Genomic DNA, 25,758 nt, shown 5'->3' with positions numbered 1-25,758 from the left:
TATAGTATGTGAAGAACAATATGTGTGAAGAACACATTGCAGATGTATGGAAACAACTGCAATGTGTTCTTTACTGTGTTCTTACAAGGAAAACATCTGGAAACATCTGCAATGTGTTCTTTCAATGTGTTCTTTCAGTGAAAAATGCTCGAGTCTCCCATTGACTTCAATGGGGCTCGTTATTCGATACGAGCACTCGAGCATCGGGAAAAGTTTGTCTCGAATAACGAGCACTCAAGCATTTTAGTGCTCGCTCATCTCTAACCTTGTGCATGGTAGTGTGTGGATCGGGTTACTCTAACAGTGCAAAAAGAGCGTAGTAATATTTACTCGAATATGTAAAGCAAAAATTAAAATAAAAAATTAACTGAAAATGTAGCTAAAGTTAGCTTTTTTTTTTTAGATTACAATATGTATTTGTATCTATGTGACATATACACTCACCGGCCACTTTATTAGGTACACCAGTCCAACTGCTCGTTAAAACTTAATTTCTAATCAGCCAATCACATGGCGGTAACTCAGTGCATTTAGGCATGTAGACATGGTCAAGACAATCTCCTGCAGTTCAAACCGAGCATCAGTATGGGGAAGAAAGGTGATTTGAGGCCTTTGAACGTGGCATGGTTGTTGGTGCCAGAAGGGCTGGTCTGAGTATTTCAGAAACTGCTGATCTACTGGGATTTTCACGCACAACCATCTCTAGGGTTTACAGAGAATGGTCCGAAAAAGAAAAAACATCCAGTGAGCGGCAGTTCTGTGGGCGGAAATGCCTTGTTGATGCCAGAGGTCAGAGGAGAATGGGCAGACTGGTTCGAGCTGATAGAAAGGCAACAGTGACTCAAATCGCCACCCGTTACAACCAAGGTAGGCAGAAGAGCATCTCTGAACACACAGTACGTCGAACTTTGAGGCAGATGGGCTACAGCAGCAGAAGACCACACCGGGTGCCACTCCTTTCAGCTAAGAACAGGAAACTGAGGCTACAATTTGCACAAGCTCATCGAAATTGGACAGTAGAAGATTGGAAAAACGTTGCCTGGTCTGATGAGTCTCAATTTCTGCTGCAACATTCGGATGGTAGGGCCAGAATTTGGCGTCAACAACATGAAAGCATGGATCCATCCTGCCTTGTATCAACGGTTCAGGCTGGTGGTGGTGGTGTCATGGTGTGGGGAATATTTTCTTGGCACTCTTTGGGCCCCTTGGTACCAATTGAGCATTGTTGCAATGCCACAGCCTACCTGAGTATTGTTGTTGACCATGTCCATCCCTTTATGAGCACAATGTACCCTGTAACATCTGATGGCTACTTTCAGCAGGATAATGCGCCATGTCATAAAGCTGGAATCATCTCAGACTGGTTTCTTGAACATGACAATGAGGTCACTGGACTCAAATGGCCTCCACAGTCACCAGATCTCAATCCAATAGAGCATCTTTGGGATGTGGTGGAACGGGAGATTCGCATCATGGATGTGCAGCCGACAAATCTGCGGCAACTGTGTGATGCCATCATGTCAATATGGACCAAAATCTCTGAGGAATGCTTCCAGCACCTTGTTGTATCTATGCCACGAAGAATTGAGGCAGTTCTGAAGGCAAAGGGGGTCCAACCCGTTACTAGCATGGTGTACCTAATAAAGTGGCCAGTGAGTGTACACTGGAGATCAAGATTAATAATAATTCTTTATTTATATAGCGCACACAGATAACGCAGTGCTACATGGAGCTTGCCAAATCGGTCCCTGTCCCCAATGGGCCTCACAACCAACCAGTATATTTTGGAGTGTGGGTGGAAACCAGAGGACCCGGAGAAAACCCACACAAACACAGAGAGAACATACAAACTCTCTGCAGATGTCTACCCTGGGACTTGAACCCGGGTCCCCAGCGCTGCAGGGCTGTAATGCTAACTACTTAGCCACCGTGCAGCCCACAAATTAGAGAACAATGTATGATCACTTGATATTTTTTCAGAAATAACGTAATTTAAATTGATCAACATTTTGGTGGATTATTTTTTGTTGTAAGTGCACATGCATTTGCTTTAAAGGACTTAGTCTATCACACTAGTCTATGACACGGCTCTGCTAGGATTTTGGTCCACTCTTCTTCTAACCCTTCTTCGTTTAACCCTTTAAAATGCCGCAGTCAGGGCAACCGCGGGATTTAAACTGCCTTCAGGGGGTCTTTCCCCCACGCCGTCTTCAGGGGGTGCCAATCGTTGGTAGCCCTGGGGTCCGATCAGGACAGCGCCTGTAAGATGGCGTCTATGACGTCATCTTAAAGGCACAGTGTCAGCCTACACATGTGCATAGGATCACACAGCTATTACCCTGCAATACATTAGTATTATAGAGTATTATCATGAACAAGCAGATGATTGCTTGTTCATGTCCCATGGTGGAAATAGTAAAAAAAGTTTAAAAAAAAAAAAATGTTATTCAATAAAAAATTAATTTAAAAAAACTCTATAAAAATGCCCATAAGCCCCATAACATATAAAGAGACATATAAAATGCAAGAAAAAAGTCTAAATCATAACACAAACTCCACATATATATTATCACCACGTCCGTAACAACCTGTAGAATAAAAATGAATCATTATTGAACCCGTAGGTTGAACACCGTAAAAAAAAAAATTAATTAAAAAAAAAAAAACAAAAGGTAAAAATTCCAAAAATTACGATTTTTACCTATTTAATCCCACAAAAAATGCAATAAAAAGTGATCAAAAAAATGTACTCCCTAATGATACTGTTGCAAAGTACAGGCGGTCCCCTACTTAAAGACACCCGACTTACAGACAACCCATAGTTACAGACGGACCCCTCTGCCCACTGTGACCTCTGGTGAAGCTCTCTGGATGCTTTATAATAGTCCCAGGCTGCAATGATCAGCTGTAAGATGTCTGTAATGAAGCTTTATTGATAATTCTTGGTCCAATTACACCAAAAATTTTGAAACTCCAATTGTCACTGGGGCAAAAGAAAATTTTTGTTCTAGAACTTCCATTATAAAATATACAGTTTCGACTTACATACAAATTCAACTTAAGAACAAACCTCCAGACCCTATCTTGTATGTAACCCGGGGACTGCCTGTACAACATGTCCCGCAATAACAAGCCATCAACCAGCTCCTTAGCCGGAAAAGTAAAATAGTTATGCCACTTGGAAAGACGGCAATGAACAAATGATCAATTTTTCCTCACCTTAGGATTGTAAATGGGAAATTTAGTAAGACATAAGAAAAAAATATTTATGTCTGGTATCCCCGTAACCGTATCGACCCATAGAATAAAGATAACATGATTATTAGTCTATACAGTGAACATCCCCCCCCCCCAAAAAAAAAAAAAAAAAAAAAAAAGTCCAGTGCAGAACTGATGCTTTTCTACTCTTGCCCTCAAAAAAGTTTCTAAATTTTCATCAATAGGTGATACCAACCCCAAAATGGTAACACTGAAAAAAAGCATCTCATCCCGCAAAAAAAAAAAAAAAAAAAATGCCATCAAATTGCCCCAATAACGAAAACACTAACATTTTATTGCCTACAAAAGGGGCCAATGAGGAAACTAAAATCCTGGCAGCTGCAGGGAGCTCCTTCCCTTCTGAGCCTCGCTGTGCACCCATAAAACAAGTAACTTATTTAGGTGGTAAATCTGAAAACGCAATTATATCAAATTTCAAAAATGGCAATTTTTTTTTTTTTAAATTCATAAATTTTTTCTCTTTTTTTTTTGTAAAGAAACGCAAAACTTAAAATAAAAAGTAGCCGGTTCGCTCACCCAATCACTCTTGATAGCCTCCAAACAGTAAGTCCATGTGGTGGTGTATGCCGTCAGGTCCTCGACTCCACAACCAACATATGGCAACACGTGAAAAGTTATCGGCACTCTTAGTTAACCACACCGGTGCAACTAGTAGCTGACAACCCAGTGTAACAGCCGCGGTTGGAGTGAGCTCCGATTACGGATGTTTAACCTGTTGCTGACCGTGGCATTTATCTTGCCTGCTAGTGGTCTCCTGCCTACGATCGCCCCAGTACCCTCTCACCCCGTGCAGTCTTCAGGCGCCGATAACTATAATGGCAGCCTGGATAAAAATAAATGCTAAATTTATCAGCCAAAATGTACCACTCTCTGAAACCTGCAGACATTTAGGGGATATTCTAGAGAGAGAAAAAGAGAGATCGGTCAGGGAGTGACATCTAGATCCGAGTCAATCGTCGTCACACTACCACAATACGCACCTCTTAAATCAATACATCAAGAAATGCAGGAGTTATGGTTGGTTATACGTCCCCTGTCACTTATTGGTGTTTGTGGGTTGTTACATGTGTATTTTCTTATAATCATGTGTTTAACTGTTGACCTGTGGAAGTTTCCAGTACTGGAATGTTCTACTCCAACAGTCTCAGTGACCCCCTTACCAGGTGATAACCAGATAGCAGAAGAAGTGGGGGTGGGATTTTGGGTGCGGTTTTTGTTTGAAAACTAGTGTGATCCCCCCCCCCCCCCTTTGCAGTTCCCACAGTTATTTACCTCTTAGATTATGGCTCATGGGAAGTCAGTACTTCTAATGTTATGCGCATGCTAGTAATATATCATCTTTGGTCTATTGAAGGGGTGTAACTTGAGGGGGTGCAGAGGGTGCAGTCACACCAGGGCCCAAGACGTTTAGGGGGTCCATAAGGTCTCACTTTCCCATATGAGAAGACTATTACTATAAACCATACATTATAGTCAGGGCCTGGCACAGACTTTACACTGGGGCCCATCAGCTTCTAGTTACACCACTGGTCTATTCATTTCCAGACCCCTCAGTCAGCATTCTGCTTTGTGTAGAGGACATGAAATGCAGCATGCTGTTCTTTTTTCTGTCTAAAGTAGCGACCGTTAACAGATGGGACCCCCAACTCCGAGCTATGACGCCCTTCTAGGCAGTAGTGTCGGAGTGAACAAGAGAAGATCTCGGTTTCCCATGTATGACTACACCAGATTCCAAGTTGGGAGTAAATCTCAGATATGGATGCTGGAGATTTTGCTTTTAACTATTGAGAACCAAGAAGAAAGTCTTGTAGAGTGAACATAAAGTTTTCACTTCCTCTTATTAATTTCTAGATTTAGTATCCCTTTAAATTCCCAAGGGAGACGCTGTATTTTTATGACTATCTCCAGACACAGAAATATTTTCCATGAGAATCATTTGTAAGGAAAACAATGGTTGACGCGGCGACACAACACTAAATAATAGATGAAAAATGTGTCTACCTATCGACTTCACCACGTCCTGGAAATGGTTTTAGATCTGTGAAACAGCAGAAGGCTTGATGCCATCCAGCCCGTACATCTAGTTCTGCTGGCACGGTATTCAATGACTCTGCACAGGATGGGAAAGAATTCTGTGCATTATTGTGACATCATCATGATATGGGATTTTATTTAAGCACCCTGCTGTCACCTCCTCTATAAACAGAGCAGATCCCACGCTCAACCACATCTGAAGTTTATCCCCGTTCACACAACACAGAAGTTTAGTAGGAGGATTTGCCTTGGCCTTGATGTGGCTTCCCTTGTTGTTAGCATTTAGTGTAAACAGTCTGTTTGTTTTGTGCACATATTTCAGATTCTCCATTTCTTCCTCTATTTAATGGTCCAAGAATGTAGGTTAGGAGAATGCAGAACAACAATACAAACTAGGACAATATTAATCGCCTCTCAGTTATTTGTAAGATAAATCCTGATAAATTATTATGTATAAAAGAAATTAGCGTGCATCTATAATAATACCATGTATCTATAATGTGGGTGTCCAAAACCAGTAAAGAAGTGTTCAGAAGCAACTACTAATCCCAAATCAGACTAGCGAATATAGGGGGTAGAGGGGAATTCACATTGGCCATATGTCGCCTTATAGTCTGAAAAATATGGTATGTATTTTTAGTTTTTACTAAATATCCAATTACCAGTACTGCTAAGAGAGTACATTCATGCACATGTCCAAAAGATAAGTATATCAGAAAATTAACATAAAGATTATAAAGAGCGATGATAAAGCTGGCTCTATTGTTAACTTCCTGCTTCCAACAAAGTTGTCAATTCACCCGTCGCATGCATGCCGGTATTTATGCATCCCCAACACTGTGCGCCACTATTTTGTGGAGGATGGGCGCTCTTCAATGACATCATGGAGACTTTGCATTCAGCATTTGAACCATTAAGGCCCGTTCCACACTTGCATCACACTCGCAACGCAAGCTGCCGGGAACGCACGGCCCGAACGCTGCACACCGGGAGTGAACTGACATGCTGAGTTCACTCCCGCGGTGCAGCATTCGGGCCGTGTGTTGCGAGCGTGATGCGAGTTCATCGCATCACACTCGCAAGTGTGGAAGGGGCCTTAAACCCACAATTGGGCATTACTGGGAGTGTGGTCCAGGTGCAATCTTAAGTTCAGGTCTGGCTGCACCCAAATGTAATTATCCCCAATAATAGACAACAAAAAAATAATAATATCTTAGATAATTATTGCATAAATGAAAACTTTATTTAAAAGCCGCCACAATAGTTTGCTTACAATAAACAGCAGAGAAACATTAACTCAAAACTTTCGCTTGATGCAGCATTGGAAATTTTACAAACTTTATATGAAACACTCATTTTGTTCCAAATTTAACAATAAACACATTTAAAGACCATAAAATATGCAGAATCCCCAATTTAGGATTTATATGCACAGAACTATAGCAAGATTTGCAGTTTAGTTATTGTTGCCATAATCCTCATAATAACCAAATGCTCCCTAGACAGAGTTTGTACATATCCCATATTTCAGCAACTTCTGGAAGGGGCACGGGGGTAATTGGACATTAGTATAGGCCTGAATAACATGGCTAAACTTATTTATTTCTTGCCCTTACTACCCTGTTACACTCTTTTGGATGGCTAAACTGTGCCAAGTACAACTTTTCAGACTGTTAGTCCAAATGGCTATTATCCCAATACAATAGAATAAGCATTTGATTTTTTTTTCAGCTTTTTATTTTAAATAAAAGTCAAAGCGCTCAGGCCAAAAAAGAAAAAATTATATATTTTATATATGCAATGGTGCACAATCTTGCACATGTTAAACAGATGACATAAACTAGATATATATGTCTATAAATTGAGGAACTCTTAAATGAATGCAGCTTTTGCAAAAGAAAAAACAACAACTCCTGCATTTAACCTTCTGTACACTTGGTTTTCTATCAAATCCAATTTCACTATTCAGCCTAATATGCCATGACCCCTCGTAACATATGCCTACCCTGTGGTAAAGATAAGATCGGGGGGTAGAGGGGGATGCAAAAAAGTAAAAAAAACACAACATGTCACCTAAAACATGTTTAATAAGAAGAAAAAAAAAAAAAAAAAAAAAAAAAAGCCCTTCAGATGAAAAAAAAAAAAAAAAAAAAAAAAAGTTTGCCTACAACACTTTTTTTTTTTAATAAAGTATCCATAAACAAAGTGGTTTTAACCAATTTCAAGAGAAAAGTGGGTCAAAATAAGTAAGATTCCAAGCCAAATTTAAAGGCCATAATATAGACAAGCATCAAGTAACTGCAGACATGATAGAGGCATCTAAAGAAACAGGCCCTTCCTGTCTATGCGCCAAACATTTCAACTTTTTTTTTTTTTTAAAGAATAATACAGACTACCGTGGCCATTTTAAATGGTGCAATGGTTATGCTTCATCATTCAAGAGGGAATCAAAAGTGAAGGACTTCTAGTTTTGGAAACCATATTTGGATCACATCAGTGTAGTGAAGACAAATATTAGATTGGTTGGCAGCAACCTCTTCCGGAGCAATATTTAGACCTACATGAAGATGTGGGCATAGCCGCCTCAGCAGTTTGAGAGTCCGCCTGCTGCTGTGGATTTGGCGGGTCATCGGGTTGTGTAAAAGGCATAATTGCCTCACGAATTGTTGAAAGTAAAACATCAAGCGGTGGTAAAGTTTGGATCCCTGAAAAGAGATGACGAGACCACATGACAAAAGCCATGAAGGTGTTCCTCTTTTCAGGAGACAAACTGCGACACAGTCCTGCTACAAGACGCCCAAAGTGATCACAAACATCTTGATTACTCATATGGCGCAAAAACTGAAGAGCCACCCTCTCTAGTGGAGTATACAAAACTTGCTGCTCTCTGTTAGGAGGGCGTTGATTTGTTGGCCTCGTTGTTGGGGGCTGTACGTCATTGGATTGTGAGGCATGATCGGCTGTCTCATAAGAGACATCACTGTATTCATTGTCACTTGAACTTTGGCTGTCCCAGGACACTTCATCGTCTTCACTTTCTGAAGGGTCGATGTAGCCTTCACCTCTGTGTTAAGATGATAATATACTGTGTGTAAGTTATATTAGATAATTTAGTAAATGTACATTTATTCTATTTGTAAAAAAAAAAAAACAAAAAAAAAAACACAGAAGGCGGAGGTTGAATTTTTCTACAAAGTTAGTTTTTTTTTTTTTTAATTGAAAATCATGAATTAGTTACCTACCGGTAATTCCATTTCCATTAGTCCACCATGACGGCCCACCTGGAGGATGCCCCTTGACCTCTGCAGGGACAGGAAGAAGAGAGGTTAAAAGTTCCCTCCCCGCATCCTCCCGCCAGTGATTTCAAAATAACCACACTTTGAGGAGGATACAACGGTTTTATTAGTATGTTATAGTCACATACAAAGTTTCATCCATAAACCTAGACAGCAAACTTTACTTTAGGGTGGGAATATATAGGCCGTCATGGTGGACTAATGGAAATGGAATTACCGGTAGGTAACTAATTCATGATTTCCACTTCGTCCCCCATGACGGCCCACCTGGAGATTTACAAAATGAGTAAGGAATTTAGGGAGGGATAACTGCTTGCAGAACCTTGCGTCCGAAAGCTAAATCCTTTGAGGATGGCAAGTCCAGTCTGTAGTGCTTCGAGAATGTAGAAGGGGTGGACCACGTTGCAGCCTTACAGATCTGCTCCAACGAGGCTCCTCTTCTCTCTGCCCAGGATGTCGACATGGCCCTTGTTGAATGCGCTCGAATTCCTGCAGGGATCGGTGTCTTCTGGATCTCGTAACATAGGGATATCACTGTTTTCAGCCATCTTGCAATGGTTGCCTTTGAAGCCTTCCTCCCCTTGTTTTTCCCCTGAAATTGGATAAAGAGGTTATGATCCACACGCCAAGGTTCCGTTATTTTTATGTACCTGATAACAGAACGTCTTACGTCCAAAGAATTCCATTCTTGTTCTTTCTTGGAGGACGGATTTTCACAAAAGGAGGGGAGTATAATCTCCTGGTTCCTGTGAAAGTTGGAATTTACTTTTGGAATAAAGTTAGGATCTAACATTATAATAATTCTATCTTCCAGAATTCTCATATAAGGTTCTCTGATTGAAATTGCCTGTATTTCACCTAGCCTTCTGGCCGAGGTGATAGCAATCAGGAATACAGTTTTTAAGGTTAAGTTTTTAACATCAGAAGAATCAATTGGTTCAAACGGTCCTTTTGATAAAGCATTCAAAACTAAGGACAGATCCCAGGAAGAAGTTTTGTTAATAACCTGAGGTCTTAACCTAGAGGATGCTGTGATAAACCTTTTAACCCACCTGTGTTCAATGAGCAGCTGGTCAAAAAAGGCGCTAAGAGCCGAAACCTGGACCTTCAAGGTACTAGTGGATAGTCCCAATTCTAGACCTTTCTGGAGGAAATAAAGGACCTGTAAAAAATTAGGGTTAGATTGGATAGGTGGGTTGTCTTTGCAAAAAGAAGAAAACTTCTTCCAGATCTTGTGGTAAATTTTCCAGAATGGTTGCTCTCAGTGTTCCTTCCTTAATATGAGATTCTAGCTCATTGAGCCAGTAGAGCAGGTTCCTTGCTACGGATGTAGCTGCCAGGTTTGATTTTAGGTTCAACATCGAGGTCTCCCAAGCTTTTCTTAATAGGGAATCCGATTTTCGATCCATAGGATCTTTTAGCTGTGCTGAATCCTCGAATGGGAGGTCCGTCTTTTTCACAATCTTCGTGACTTGAACATCTACCTTGGGACAAGAATCCCATAGTTTTGATTCCTCCGGTTCAAATGCTAGCCGTTTCCTGAAGTTTTTGGACAAGACAATCCTTTTCTCCGGTTCACGCCATTCCTCAGATACAAGTTCCTTTAGGGTATCATTTAGGGGAAATACCCTCTGGCGTTTTGTTTTTAGGCTACCGAATAATTCCTCTTCCTTAGATCTGGGAGGAGGAACATCTTCTATCTCTAGAGTCTGCCTAATGGCCTTCAGGAGATTGTCCAACTCCTCTATCTGGAACAGGTGTCTTGAATCCACAGTTCTAGCTGACTCCTGAGAGTCTGTCGGATCATCACCTTCAAACATAGAACACGACGGCACCTCAGAATCTTCCCCTTCCTCAGATAGCGATGAGTCGGGTTCAATTCTCGCTTTTTTACATGGGGGAGGTCTGGATGTAGCCGCAGCTACTGAAGACATCACTTTTTCTTCAATAAACCCCTTAAGTTCATCCAGGAAAGAAGTTTTTTCTTCTCTCATAAAGTTATCTATACAGTTTTTGCATATTGGCTTCTTGTAAGATTCAGGCATAGGACGAAAACACATATTGCATTTTTTTACTCTGCTTTTCTCAGATTTTTCGGGTTTTTCAGGCCTACTAGCCTTATCCCCTTTATCCTCCTTGCCCTTTCCCCTAGACCCCTGGTCTTTTTCCTAAAAGGCAATAGGAGGATAATAAGTGACCCGATATCTTTTTACATAACGTAAAACCATTCCTGCACAATTTACCCCACTTACTGAGACTGGAGGATGCGGGAAAGTCAGGTCTGCTTCATCAGCCATAACGAGACTACCAAAAGCGCAGGAGACACGGGAACCAGCAGTAATCCACAGAGATCTTAGACCTAAGATCAACGTGACTAGCCCGCTTTAAATACCTTAATGGGGAGCCCATCCCCCATTGAAGAGGCTACCGCTGGTCTTCCCGGCTCCCAGAGATGCTTTGCGCCTTTTTGGCGCCACTTCCGGTCGCGGCCGGAAGTCGTCATTCGACCTCGAGGACGCCGGGATGTGTAGTTTTTCTTCGGCCGCCGCACGTACAACCTCCAGATCGCGGTGCGGCGGCCCTGACACGGACCAGATGCAGCCAGCAAGGAAGGCCGAAGCCGACCGAGGACCCCAGTCCGCCCGGATTTAGCCGAGGACGGCATACCGGTAAGCTTCGTCCCCCCCCCCCCCGGAGGAGAGAGGGCACCTCTCTTAACCTGACCTCAACAGGGACAGGAAGAACACTGGCGGGAGGATGCGGGGAGGGAACTTTTAACCTCTCTTCTTCCTGTCCCTGCAGAGGTCAAGGGGCATCCTCCAGGTGGGCCGTCATGGGGGACGAAGTGGAAACACAAAATAAGGAACAAACAAAAATGATTGATGGGTATCAGAGGCAGGTGAATAAATACAGAAAATGATACAGTGCATTCACTCAGGCCTGTAGGGCAAGTCAGGGTCTGAGGTCAAACAAATTACAGGTGGTTCCCAAGTTACAGATGGAGCTCTCTGGATGCTTTACTTTTTGCAACCTTGAACTAAAGTTTTGTTGATAATTCTTGGTACCATAATAGCAAAAAGTTTTTTGAAAATGTCATTGTCAGTGGCACAAATACATTTTGTGTAGAGTTACATTAAAAAAAAAATTTTTTAAAGATGATATTGATACATATATATTAGCTTTGTAAATGTTACAAAAGTTCATGTTCCAAATCCTTACGCTGCAGTTTTTGGAGCTAAAATCCAGTGTGTATCATATTGATTGAGAATATGTAATTGAGAAAAGCTACTCCTCTTTTCACTCCACTCCTGGTTTTGACAAATATTCCATCAGTAAATCTCAAAATGGGAATGCAGCCCCAAAGACAAAGACACCCAACCTACCCTTGTAAAGTGGGTAAAAGGAACATTAATTCCTCATAGTGCTTAAAAGGCCTCCGGACAGTCTTGTCACGTTTTTCCCGGTAACGGTCTCTGCGTGACCTCCAGCGTATGCGCTCATCATCTAAGAAAAAAAAACAAACAAAAAAGAAAAAAAACACATTGTCAAGTAATATTACATTAAAAAAATTTAAATAAATAGGCACAGAATATACAAACCTGGACGCAATTTCTCCTGGTCAGACAAGTCACTCTGAGTCCCATCCATCATTTGGCAGAGCACTTATCGGGAATTGTCCAACTATTCTATGGCTCCCTTGACAGTGAACTCTCTTTCTTCTACAACTTAAAATCAATACATAAATAAGGAAGAAACAAAATATAAAAAAAATATACAAAAGTAACAATGCAGAAATGTTGGCAAAAACAAAAGGACATCAACAAAACCCTGTAATTGTCCAATGAACATAGAAACAAGATGAGGTTTAATATAACAGACTGGGCGCAATGTTGTGGAAAGGAAATCTTTTATTATATGATGCAAGGAAAAGATTCTAATCTGAGAATCAGCTTAACCACCATAGTTATATTCTTATTAATGGCCCAACTAGCCAACCTTACAAAATAAGTTCAAAAAGATTATTCCAACTCATGCCATGCGGCAAAAACCAGCCAAAGGTCTGTTGCAACATGCTCCCAACTCAGCCAAGCAGCAATTTTATTGTAAACCACAAATACCGTATACACTTGTGTACAAGCCGAGTTTTTCAGCACAAAAAAAATTGTGCTGAAAAACCTCACCTCGGCTTATACACGCGTCAATTAAAAAACGTAATACTCACCCTCCGACGTCATCAGCGCCACATCATAGTGTGAGAGAAGAAAGAAGAGGAGCTGTCTGGAACCGCGCCGAAGATTGGGACACCGGAGGGTGAGTATTAACTTTACTTATTTTTTTTCATGCGCTTGGCAGTGGGCTGGCTGTATACTACACCCTTGGCTTATACTCGAGTCAATAGGTTTTCCCAGTTTTTGGCGGTAAAATTAGGGGTCTCGTTATATATATATATTACACATACACACACAAAACATGTATAACAGGTCCAAATACTTAGGATGGTCTTTGCAACACACAGATGCACATCAGATGCAACAACACAAAGTAATGTATCCCCCCTGGCCTCTGCCGAGCATACACTCAGGCAGGTTTCCATCTATTGGCCAGTGACATCACCATGAACATTGCCAGCAAGTAGTCACAGGCTGCTGTCGATGTTCACTACTCCTCCCGATTTCAGGGGGTGGGGGGGGGCAGAACTCATTGATCCCGTTGTAAGGGAACCGATATGCAACAAACTCTGCTCTCTACCCCAGTATGGCAGAGAGGGGGCGAGGCATAAAGAGGGCCAGCCCCACGCCTATTCAGTTGCAGGGTAGGGCGCAATTATACAGACCTGGTGTAGAACTGCCCGGCCAGAACAATGCATTGCAACTGCCGCTGGGATCTATCAGGCCATTGCTTCCACCATGGTACCATCATACCTTGGCACACTTAGCACCAGTGTATAATTAATGTGCTCCATGCTGTAGGAAGTGAAAGACTGACAACAGAGTTTAATATAAAATGCTTTGTCAATTGTAATTCTAAAAATCTGATTGCAGTGAATGCCACATGACAAATGTGGAATGTACTTCTTTTAAACCTATAGAACATATACAAGAGCATATTAATGGGGCCCATTAACCCCAATGCAAAAAAAAAAAAAAAAAAAAATTTATATATATATATATTTTCATTCTGTACATAATGTACTTTCTGTACTCTGGCCTTGTAAAATAGTGGTGGATGCTATAAAAATCGGAAGGGTTTTTGATCATAAAAATATGCTCCAAAGTTCCAAATAGACTTCAAGTCCGTAACGATTTGTTTTATACAAAAATTCAACGGTAAATTTGTCTCTTGTTACTTGAAATAGGAGAGGTTATTAAGAGATGTGAACATTTTTTTTCTGCCCCATCCTTTAAATCCCCCAGTTTGCTCTGTATACATTTTCTATGACTAAAGGCTCATGTACATGAAAACGTGAAAATGAACACAAGAGTCGGCCCGGCACTGCGGATGGAAGTCCTTGCATTATATCAAAATACGATGTCAGGACTTTGTGACTTCCAGCTGGACTGCAGCTGTGGCATTGCACCAATAAATACAGTGCCAGCGCTGCAGTCTGGCTGGAAGTCACAAAGTCCTGGCATCATATTTTGGACTTTGTCATGAGCAAGGTGTGCAGTCCGTGGTCAAGCATACAGGTGTATCCGTGGACTGCACAAGATCATAGGCAAGATGGCTAAGGGTGAAGACACACATGGCGTTTTTGGGCCGTTTTTACTAAGTGCGTTTTCAGATCGTTAAAAACGCATGCATTAAAAAACGCATCCGTTTTTAAAAAACGCATGCGTTTTTTGAAAACGCATGCGTTTTTGTCCGTTTTTCCGAAATTGCGCAATGAAAAACGGACAAAAACGCATGCGTTTTTAAAAAACGGATGCGTTTTTTAACGCATGCGTTTTTAACGATCTGAAAACGCACTTAGTAAAAACGGCCCAAAAACGCCATGTGTGTCTTCACCCTAAGGGTGCGGTCACATGTCCCACCAACACACAGGGTGGGCCTTGGCCCGATTGCATGAAAAGTACTGGAAACACACGCGATCTGTTACTGATAACGTATTTCACTGGAAACACATAGATATGCGATCGGGCTGAGACCTGCCCCCATGCGTTAGTGCTGCACTTACAAATGCAAAGCTAGAGGTTGGTTGAGTTCGTGGTCGGCTCTTGGTGCGTTTTTGTATGTTTACCGTGCATTTTTTTTCCCCCCATTTGTGGAAGTGTAAGAAGATGTGAAAATGTTTATACACCTGCTTTACACGTATAGCAATGAAGCCAAAGACATTGGGGCAAATTTACTTACCCGGTCCTGTCGCAATCCCCGATTCGGACTGTCCGACGAGGATGAAGTCCGATGCAATTCATGAAGATCGTGCGCCCGAGTTCCAGCATCCTTCCCTCCCCCCCGCCGGGTCCACCTTCTTCTTCCCGGTGCTTGTAAGTGCGTGTCTTGCAACACAATTCTAAATGTTAAATCTTGCGCGTTGACCGAATCCGTCGGCTTGTCTGACGGCAACCCCGTGTGCAAGCTGGCGCCAATATCCGATCACGTGCAACACAATCCCCGGCGCGATGCAGCAGCAAAACGGAAACCCGACGAAAATGCGGTCCGCAGATCCTTAGTAAATGAACCCCATTGTAACATTTAAAAATGCATGCAAAATGCCACGTGTGAACGTACCCCAAGACTAAAAAAACAAAACAAAAACAAGTTTAATTTCTGAAGCATTGATAAGAGATGTAATAGAAGAACAGCTTCCGATCAGTTACCATTCTAGTTCTCGCTGTACAGATGCAGAGATGACAGACAGCACCGCCTGGGTATTCCCTACATTACATTAGATTTGGGAATCTCTTCTAATATATTTCCCTCTTTGTTTCCTGAAGGAACAAGCTTGTAATTGGTATAGACAGGAAAAATATGGTTTCCAGAAACTGCCCTGAACTTATATTAACCCTGTGTGCACCGACATTACAACTTCAGCAACCCAATGACTTGATCCTGGAGATTAGAACAATAAGTAGTTTTGGGGTCAAAATTCACAGCTGCCGGCGTCAGAGGTAATCAGTGACTTATTGGAGTCTTATCCGTGCACATCTCTCCTGGATTGCTGAGCGCATGGATATTCTATGGTAACTAATGGCAATGTACTTATAGTCCTATGTAGTGGCAAATCATTGAGACCTAAGCAGCTTTACCAAGTTTTTTGTATTTTGGTTAACTCCTTAGCACTCAGCGTCCAATATATCGGACGCGAGTGCTTCCTGGTTCTCTGGCGTCACACTGTCTCGCGACAAGGTTACATGTGGGAGGAGCAGGTGGGGATCGCAAGGCCACACCCACCCACTGACATCACAGGATCAATTTGATTGGCCAGTTTCAGCGAAGGACTTTGAAGGTCTAGTCAATGCAGACTGGCAGTTAGCCCGCGGTCACACGTACCGCTAGACGTCTGTCATAACGCGATGCTAGCGTACAGGGGGAGGTCCTTGGCCCGAACGCGCATGCTCGTTCGGGCCAAGGACCTCCCCCTGTACGCTAGCGTCGCGTTATGAACGGACGTCTAGCGGTACGTGTGACCGCGGCCTTACAGTCAAGACTGATCTCCCGCTCTCCAATGCCACTATTCTGCATTTGGTGGTGTTGGAGAGATACGGGTGATCTGTCCTGTAGGTACTGTTGCACAATCACTATTACGCTACCCCCCCCCCCCCCCAAACGTCCATTTTTACTTGTTTTATTCCCACCAGCGTCCCACCAGCGTTACTTGTAAGTGTTAGTAGCAGTGCAGATGGTGTGTGGTGGATGTAGTAGTACACGGCGTATGTGGAGGTCGTAATAGTGCACGCCGTGTGGGGAGAATGTAGTAGAGCAAACAATTTGCGAACTTGCTACTAAAACTACAAAACTTTTAAAATTCATTAAAAAAAAAAAATTAGGAAATGGAAAGACAAAATGGCAAAACTTTTCTACCAAAAAAAAAATTGTGGTATGTCTGTTAAAACACTAGAACATTTGAAAGTAAAAAAGAGATTGTACTTTTTTTTCCACATTTTTTTTCCCAAAAAAGTAGATTTTTTTTTTTTTAGCCCAAATAACCCTGACCAATCAGCAAAATTATACCACTAATATAAACAACAACGCGTCACGAGAAAACAAATCTCAAAATCAGTTTGATAAGTTAGTGTCAAAAAGTTATTACAACTTGACGAGAGTTGCATGCATTTCATTGCAAACGTATATATGCGTTTTGGCCAAAAACGCCACGTGGGAAAGTGCCCTTAGGGTGGTGGCACACATGGCCTTTAGAATCCGTTTTTAAGCAGTCCGTTAAAAAAAAAAACGCATGTGTTGTTGACAGGTTTTACCAGTTATCTTACTTAAAACTGGTCAAAAACGCATGCGTTTTTGGACGGACTGCTTAAAAGCGGGTTCAAAACGCCATGTGTGGCATCACCCTAGGCTGGTGCCACACGTGACACCTTGTCTGGTGCCGCGGCCCGATCGCAGGCATTTCCATAGAAACGCTGATGCGATCGGGCCGAGGCCCACCCCGGTGGGCGCGACTTTGTCTGCGTTTGCAAGCGCAGACAAAGTGCCACGTGTGGCGCCGGCCTTATGGTTTCCCAATTATCTTAACAGATAAACAGGTTGTAAGCAGCCAAATGCATGGTAAACTGCCAAAAACGCATGCATTTTTAAATAGACTGAAAATACATGCTTAAAAACGGACCAAAACGCCATGCGTGGCATCACCCTTAACGTGGGTTTTCCCACAAACACAAGTTAGGCCCTATCCATCGGGCCCCTTGTCGCTCCGTCAGGCCGCGGTCACACGGACCGCCAGGCGTCCGTTCCTAACGCGACGCTAGCGCACAGGGGGCGGTCCTCGGGAAACGCATGTGCGTTCGGCCCGAGGACCTCCCCCTGTGCGCTAGCGTCGCGTTATGACGGACGCCTAGCGGTCCGTGTGACTGCGGCCTCAGAGTAATGTCGCTCCAAATTAGAACCAGCCAAACACATGGTAAAGGAATGTGTTTTCAGCGCATTTAAAAAAGCATCAAGGACGCACCGTGTGGCCACACCCTGAAGGGCTTCTCCAGTCACTGGCTATAGCCCCTGTGCACAGCACATGTTGTTCTTTAACAAGCCCTTTTGCTGGATGGCAGGAGGACAGAACCAAGATGGAGGCAGTGCCCCCACCTGCATACACAATGCTACATAATATGAGATGTGTGAGGAGACTACAGGGCAGGCTGTGACCACCAACATACATCCACACAGATAACACTTCACATTGTGAGACCAGCTGCCAGGACAAGGGGAGTATTCACACTGTACAGTAACCAGGAGACTTACCTAACACATGATACCACGGCTGAGGTGAAGCTCCCGCGCAAACCTCCCTCCACCAGAAGCCGCTTGTATCTCCCAAATGACGCAGAGGTGCTCCTTATTTAGCCTAATGCTAAGCCCCACCTTCTGCGTTTACACATTGCGTTTGTAAACGCACTGAAAACGCAATCCTATTGCGTTTACAATGCGTTAACATCGCGGTTAACGCAATGTTAATACGGCGTTAACATCGCGGTCAACGCAATGTTAACGCGGTGTTAACGCCGCGGTAACGCAGCGTTAACATCGCGGCACCACAATGTTAACGCTGCGTTAATATCGCGGTTAACGCAATGTTTACACAGTGTCATCAGTCCAACTCCTCACTACAGCCTATGAATTGCATTTCAAAACACAAGGTGTGAACAAAGCCTCCAGGTGCTATTTACGCCACTTGAGGGCACGTTCACACGTTCCGCTATCGTCGCGTTCATAACGCGACGCTAGTGCACAGTGGGCGGGGCTCGGGCCGATCGCATATGCGTTTCCCGGGAAAAGGATGCGATTAATAACCCGATCGCATGCGTTTCTCTGGACCTCCCCCTGTGCGCTAGTGTCGCGTTATGACGGACGCCTAGCAGTACGTGTGACCAAGGCCTAAGCAGCTCTGAAAATAATAATACAGCTTCTCACACATCTAGCAATGAAGACAAACATATTCAAACCAGCCAACCGCATGCAAAAGCGCACGTCTTTTCTCTGCTGGATCTCTCTGTTCATAAGGTGACGGCACACGTCAGCCGCTTTGATTCCGTTTCGTACTGGGGCGGTCCACAGACAATCACATATGCTTTTCTATGCAAGCGCATGCGATCGGCAATCAGCGTTTGCATAGAAACTCCTATGCGATTGTCCGCAGGCCGCCCCAGTGCGCTTTTATTCCATTACGAAACAGAATCAAAGCGCTGACGTGTGACATTACCCATAGTCTGATACTGTCATAGTCTGACACTGCTCTGAGGGCGCGTTCACACGTTGCGCTTTGGTTGCGTTTTCATTGCGTTTTTTAAAACGCATTACAACAGCTGAGGAGAGGTGATTTGCCTAATTACATTACTATTTCCATTTGTTAACGCATATGTTAACACATTGTTAACACACTAGTTAACATCGCATTTGCAATGCGTTTAAACGCAAATGTTAACAGTAATGTAATTAGGCAACTCACCCTTCCTTAGCTGTTGTAATGCGTTTTAAAACGCAATGAAAACGCAACCAAAGCGCAACGTGTGAGCGCGCCCTCAGGGTCAAGCCAAAAGTGCCATTTTTGGTCCGTTTTAAGCATGCGTTTTATTCCGTTTAAGAATGCATTTGTTTTTAAAACGCATCAGTTTTTTACCGTTTACCATGCGTTTGGCTGCTTTGAACCTGTTTAACTATTAAGATAAAGATTTTTTATCCATTAAGATAAACAGTTTCAAAGCAGCCAAACGCGTTGAAAATGATAAAACGGACTGGAAACACATGCTTAAAAACTCCCCGTGTGGCATCACCCTCACTGGAAACACCCAGCTGGCAATTTCATTTACTACTTGGAGGAATTACAGAGGAACAACACAGAGGGTGCGGTCACACGTCGCGTTTACTGCATGCGTTTAAAAACGCATTGCTACAACTGAAGGGAGATTTGCCTAATTAAACAGCTGTTAACACCTGTGTTTACAAAACGCATGCGTTAACCGCGATGTTAACGCGCGCGTTAACAATACGTTAACAATCACATGCGTTAACCGCAATGTTAACACTTGCGTTAACAATGCGTTAACGCTTGCGTTTTGTAAACGCAAGCATTAACAGCTGTTTAATTAGGGAGATATATCCCTTCAGCTGTAGCAATGCATTTTTAAACGCATGCAGTAAACGCGACGTGTGACCGCACCCTGAGGCAGAAGAAAATGAATATAGACAATTGTAACAATACGGGGGAATGCAGGCATTAACGAAAGCAGATGTTTTATGAGAGGTAACAGGTTACACAGGTTGTCATGTGTTTGAAGAAATTGGCTAGTGCTGGGGAGAGTTACAAAAATATCTGATAATTACTAGTTTTCTACCCCATTACTTCCCGCGCCTCCCTGTAGTAGTGACGCTGATTGATATGACTGAATACAGGCCGGATAGTGGTGACACTTCACTTCTGTACCCACACCACTGTTGGCCCGCGCCGTGCTCCAGCTCTGCATTTATGACTGCACCCTCAGGTTGGATGCACACGTGGCGTTTTGAACCCGTTTTTTTGCCATTTTTAAGCAGTCCGTTTAAAAAACCTGTACGTTTTTGACAGAATGGACAAAAAAACGGACATAAACGCTCAAAAACGCATGCATTTTCTAATAGACTGCTTTAAAATAGACCGAAAACTCTCAGGGCGCGTTCACACGTTGCGTTTTGGTCGCGTTTTCATTGCATTTGAAACGCATATACAACAGCTGATGCGAGGTGATTTGCCTAATTACATTACCATTTACGTTTGTAAACGCAATGTTAACGCATGCATAAAAAACCGCATGCGTTAACATCGCGTTTACGATGCGTTTTGTAAATGAAAATGTTAACAGTGATGTAATTAGGCAAATCACCCCTCCTCAGCTGTTGTATATGTGTTTCAAACGCAATGAAAACGCAGGTCAAAACGCAACGTGTGAACACGCCCTCAGGGTGATGCCACACGTTTCGTTTGAACGCATTTGTGGCCCGTTTTTAAGCAGTCCGTCAAAAAACGCGTGCGTTTTTGACAGCTTTGACCAATTAACTTAATTCAAACTGGTCAAAAACGCATGCGGTTATTATTGAGGAACTGCTTAAAAACGGGCCAAAAACGCGTTCAAAACGGCACGTGTGCCACCACCCTCAGGGTGAAGACACACATGGCGTTTTTGGGGCGTTTTTACTAAGTGCATTTTCAGAACGTTAAAAACGCATGCGTTTTGTCCGGTTTCCATTGCGCAATTTCGGAAAAATGGACAAAACGCATGCGTTTTCAAAAACCGCATGTGTTTTTAAAAAACTGATGCATTTTTTAACGCATGCGTTTTTAACGATCTGAAAACGCACTTAGTAAAAACGGCCCAAAAACGCCATGTGTGTCTTCACCCTCAGAGGAGAGAGGACTGTAGCGCAATACAAAAAGTATTGCTTAATTTGTCAATCTACCCAGTTTCATAAATTTGGGGGGAATGCCATGTGGTGTTTTTGTCGCAGTTTTACACGCATGCAAAAACGCAAGTGGCAGGGGGTTTAGCCAAAATGCATAAATGTTTCCAATGAAACGCATGCAAATCATAGGAAACGCACACACGTTCTGGCCAAACCGCCTGCGGCACCCGGAAATCACTTGGACAAGACATAAAAATGGATTGTTGGTGCAATCGGTCGGTTATAGTTTTATGTATCTTAATCGCAACATTTGTATCCTTTATAAGGAGCGATTGTAACAATTGGTCACTTATAGTTTGACGTATCATAATCGCAACAGTTCTATTATACATAAAGAGAGGAGCGATTGTAACAATTTGGAAATGGTCTATTGTTGATGGCACCTCGTGTCCACCTTAAATCTCCCCAGGGCTGCAGTGTGCGTGCATCAGGGGGCTGATCTGTGTGTGACAGGGATTTAGCCTATTACATAAGAGCCTTGCTGCAGCCTTCATGAATGAGGGAGTCAAGGATCTGCAGCATAGAGGCTCACAAGTCACCGGCTCCTGTGGACCTGAATGCTTCCCCCACCCCCTTTTTTCTGAGACGAGCGTGTGCTGCTGGTGACACTCCTTCTCTCTGCCCATGTAGGAGCCATTCAGCTGGCTGGACACCGCCTCCTCCTCTTCCAGCCAGACCCAGGCACTGCAAGGCACCTCTGAGACAGCTAAGGGAAACAGGGAGACTCCAGCCAGGGCTTTAAATCCAGCATCCAAGATAATCTACAGTAGATCCGGCTATCCAGACACAACATGGAGGTACCACGCCTGAGTCAACACATCAACAGCCCCAACAGCCCTTGTGAGGAAATGATCAAGAACCTGAGCCTGGAATCTATTCAGCTGTGTGAGAGGGACGGTAAGAGGCGGCTATTTAATCCCTGTTATCCACATTGTAGTCCTGCATCTCCGGTCGTATGTGTATCGTCACCCACTGAGAACAATAGATCCGTAATGTTACATAGTACAGATGAGAAATAAATATGTGCACATAGCAATAAGAAGGATTAATGTCTCCCCATCTATGTGTACAGGCTGCGTTATCCAGCTATTGATTCTCCTCTCCCCTCGCTTTCTACCTCTGGGTGATTTGCATTGCAGTATTTCAATTTACACCATGCAGCTCTCATCGTGCAAAGCATGCTTACAAATGGATCTTGTGATAATGCCCCACGAAGCTCCGTCCAGCTGGCTCGGATACATTATCCTATGTACAGTATGTTGCCGATTTACAATAAATCAGCGTACTATTATCAGATTGTATGATCTAGAGACATAAAGGCAAGGTGCGTTATAATAATGATATAATTGTATATGGGGGGGGAGGGGGATCATGGAGGTAGCTATGCAATTTCAGGACCATGGACAGATGATCCTACGGGATTCTGGGCGAGGAGTCAAGAAATGCTGCTGAGCATCTGCACTCGACTGGCGCTCAATGTGGTGGAGCAGAGTCGTGGAAAAAATGCTTCAACTATTTCCATCTTCTGTAGAAAAGACTGGAATGAATGTGTATTTTTTTTTTTTTTTCTTCGACACTGTCACGCCATGAGGGATGTTATGGAAGTAGTTCATTTCATTCGTTTCATTCATTGGCGCAGTGGCAGACGTTTGGGTTTCCTGACACACCTGGGCGTATGAGGCTGTTCTATAGGGTTGTCTTTGGATTATATAATCTACGCATGTGATGATCAGAATTTATAATCGATTGCAATGTCTTGTTATTAATATCTATGAGGGGGTCAGTAGACATTGAGCTGAAGTGTGTGTGATCTATCCTGGAGCTCAACTATTGCAATGTCTGGTTACCATTGGTGCATTACACTCGGAAGTTCCCAGCCGTTGCATTTTCTCATGGAGTAGATGTATAATCGCTCACTGCAATCCCAATTCTCTCTAGATTATAACCTGGCTCGTGGTGTTTCGCTGTAACATGGAGTGGCAGCTTCTGTGCAAATCACTTAAATGCACTGTCATTTTTTATTTAGTGCTTAATTCTGACCAAGGGAAACAACAGAGATGTTAATGGAAAGTGAGCAGGATCTTGCCACCATCTTACATTTAGGATCACAGATTGCACTTCTACAGAATATTTGTATCGGCAAAGTTATTGTTACATTCCAAATGATGGGAATCGGCAGCGCGTTTATTGCCAAGAATTGCAAATAACTTTTATAGCTTGAATTAAACTGGGTGTTTTACTTCGTATTACCGTATTTTTCGGACTCTAAGGTGCACAAAAAATCCTTCCTTTGTCAGAAATCAAAGGTGCGCCTTATAGTCCAGTGCACCTTATGTATGAACCGTACTTAGACAACAGCTGCCTTGAACTGTGCACAGGTCTGCCACCTGCTGGTCATTCATCCTTATAATCAGGTGCGCCTTATAATCTGGTGTGCTTAAATATGAACCTAGACGATTAAACAGGTCTTTATTGATGGTGCACCTTATAATCAGGTGCGCCTTATAGTCCGAAAAATACGGTAAGTTGTATCAGGTTTTGTCATAAAATAGTCTTTTCAATTGGATGGGGGTTAAGAGACGGAAACAATGCTGGTAATTAAACGTATTGATCTGTCTCATTCCCCAAATAATAAAGTATTGGTTATGGTCAACCACATACTCAGCTAGTTGTCCCCTTTTACCTGTAGATCCAGTGGCAGGTTCCTCTCAGTTGCATAGCCTTTTTTAGGGCTAATTCTTTGGTGGCCCATAACTTTTGTAAACTTCTATCCCAGTAGCCTCTTGCGTTCCGCCTACCCTGACATCTTCAGTGCGCAGCTACCAGGAGAAGCTGGGTTCTGTGCATGTGCAGTAGCTCCGGTTTCAGAGTCGAGACTGCGCATCCGGCGGCCTGCCTTTTGCGCATGCGCAGAACCCAGCTTCTCACACGAGTTTGCGCAGCTACCAGGAGCTGCGCCCTGAAGATGTCATGGTAGGCGGAACACAGATGGCTTCTGAGGCGTGGAGTCTCAGCTCCGGCTACTCCACGCCCCAGTAGCCTCTTTAGAAAATTTGAATATTGTGTGGATTAAAATTTACAAAAGTAAATTGGGCCACCAAAGAATTAGCACTTAAAGGGCTATACAACTCTACATGAGAGGAACCTGCCACTGGATCTACCTTAATAGGTAGATCTGTGGTGGTAAGTTTCCTTTAAGATGTTGTGTTGACTTGTGCAGCAGGGGGTACACCAGCGAGTTGAACCGCTTGCCTCAGGCAGTACTACTTGCAGTAAAAGGTGAGTGACAGATCCTGCTTTGTAGCCTTGGATTCTATCACTTAAACATAGGGGAAGATTTACTTACCCGTCCTCTCGCGATCCCGCAGTGCGTTGTCCGACGAGGATTCGGGTTTGCCGTGATCGTGTGCCCGAGTTCCTGCATCCGTCTCTTCTGTGCCGAGGTCCACCGGAGTTCACCTGCTTCTTCCCATTGTTTTTTAAGTGCGTGTCTTGCGACACAATTCTAAATGTTAAATTCGTCGCGTTGTCCGAATCAGCCCCATAGGGTCCGATATCCGAGAAATGTGTCGCACGGCCCATGTTAAAGGTGCACTCATGAAGGGGCGCCAGATTTATGAACAGCGAGCACCAGAAACTACACAGGAAAACTACACCTTGGGGCTCATTTACTAAGGGCCCCGCAGACCGCACTTTTGTCGTACATCCCGACGATTTCCGATTTGCACCGCTGGGACAGGGATTTAAAAGGGTTTTTTGGCGCATGCGGTCGATTTTGGCGTAATTGCGCCGGCTTTCACAAATCAGGGGGGACGATCCGATGGATTCAGACAAACCGCAGGATTTAACTTAAAAATTGTGCCACAAGCCAAGCACTTATATGCACTGAGAGGAAGAAGGTGAACTCCGGCGGACCTCAGTGGGGAAGCGACAGGTGCAGGAAATCGGGCGCACGATCTTAGTGAATCCCGGTAGATGTGCATTATGGACGAACAATGCACTTTCGGGAACTCCGACGGACCGCGTAAGTAAATGTGCCCCCTAGTCTTAGTAAATGTGCCCCTTTTGTGTTTGCTAAAGTAGAAACCAGCACTATAAAAAAATTTGTGCAAGTTGAAGGCAAATTTTTACAACACTTTCTCAAACAGGCTCTACTCATTTTGGGGAATGCTGCACTCATTCTCACATGGAACCACCAACGGCGTTATATGACTAAGGTCTGGACAGTCTGAAACATCAAACATTTGCAAACATCACCTCTTTTAAATTAAAATGTTCTACATGTTCTAATTGTTGCTTATGGGGCTCTCCCTTCAAGAAGTTTTTCCTAACGATAGTGCATAATATGGTCTGTTTAATCTGTTGGTATTTCTTGTATAATCTCATTAACTGGATCCTTTGTGAAATGGTTTTTGGCAGATCCTGATGATTGCTATTGCTGAATGTCCACTAAATGAAATAATAGCTGGACAGCTCTGCTCACACACTATGACAAAGTTCCTAATATAGATAAACAGTTGTCTAGATTATGCTTTTGTTATTTGCAGGT

General features: G+C 43.2%; 2 protein-coding genes across 3 annotated transcripts in view; one reads left to right on the top strand and one right to left on the bottom strand.

Moving 5' to 3' along the window:
* Positions 1 to 7,439: 7,439 nt before the first annotated feature.
* Positions 7,440 to 18,101, bottom strand: LOC140106662 (uncharacterized). 2 transcript variants are annotated; one of them, XM_072131211.1, is made up of 4 exons: positions 18,018 to 18,101; positions 12,209 to 12,334; positions 11,993 to 12,113; positions 7,440 to 8,377 (listed from the first exon to the last, which is right to left on the bottom strand). In XM_072131211.1, exons 2-4 carry the CDS (start codon positions 12,258 to 12,260, stop codon positions 7,828 to 7,830), a joined length of 723 nt encoding a protein of 240 aa, XP_071987312.1. In that variant the 5' UTR covers positions 12,261 to 12,334; positions 18,018 to 18,101; the 3' UTR covers positions 7,440 to 7,827. The 2 variants fall into 2 exon arrangements, with proteins under 2 accessions (XP_071987312.1, XP_071987313.1); XM_072131212.1 differs by having other exon boundaries at positions 12,209 to 12,328.
* Positions 17,838 to 25,758, top strand: part of PHYHIPL (phytanoyl-CoA 2-hydroxylase interacting protein like) — a 96,132-nt gene continuing 88,211 nt past the window's right edge. The window contains exons 1-2 of the mRNA XM_072131208.1: positions 17,838 to 18,104; positions 21,840 to 22,106. Coding sequence (XP_071987309.1) covers positions 22,001 to 22,106 — 106 coding nt within the window. The 5' untranslated portion in view covers positions 17,838 to 18,104; positions 21,840 to 22,000. The remainder of the gene's footprint in view (positions 18,105 to 21,839; positions 22,107 to 25,758) is intronic.

Source organism: Engystomops pustulosus, chromosome 11 (genome assembly GCF_040894005.1).
Source record: "Engystomops pustulosus chromosome 11, aEngPut4.maternal, whole genome shotgun sequence".
Classification (NCBI taxonomy): domain Eukaryota; kingdom Metazoa; phylum Chordata; class Amphibia; order Anura; family Leptodactylidae; genus Engystomops; species Engystomops pustulosus.
This window is presented reverse-complemented; position numbering and strand designations above follow the sequence as displayed.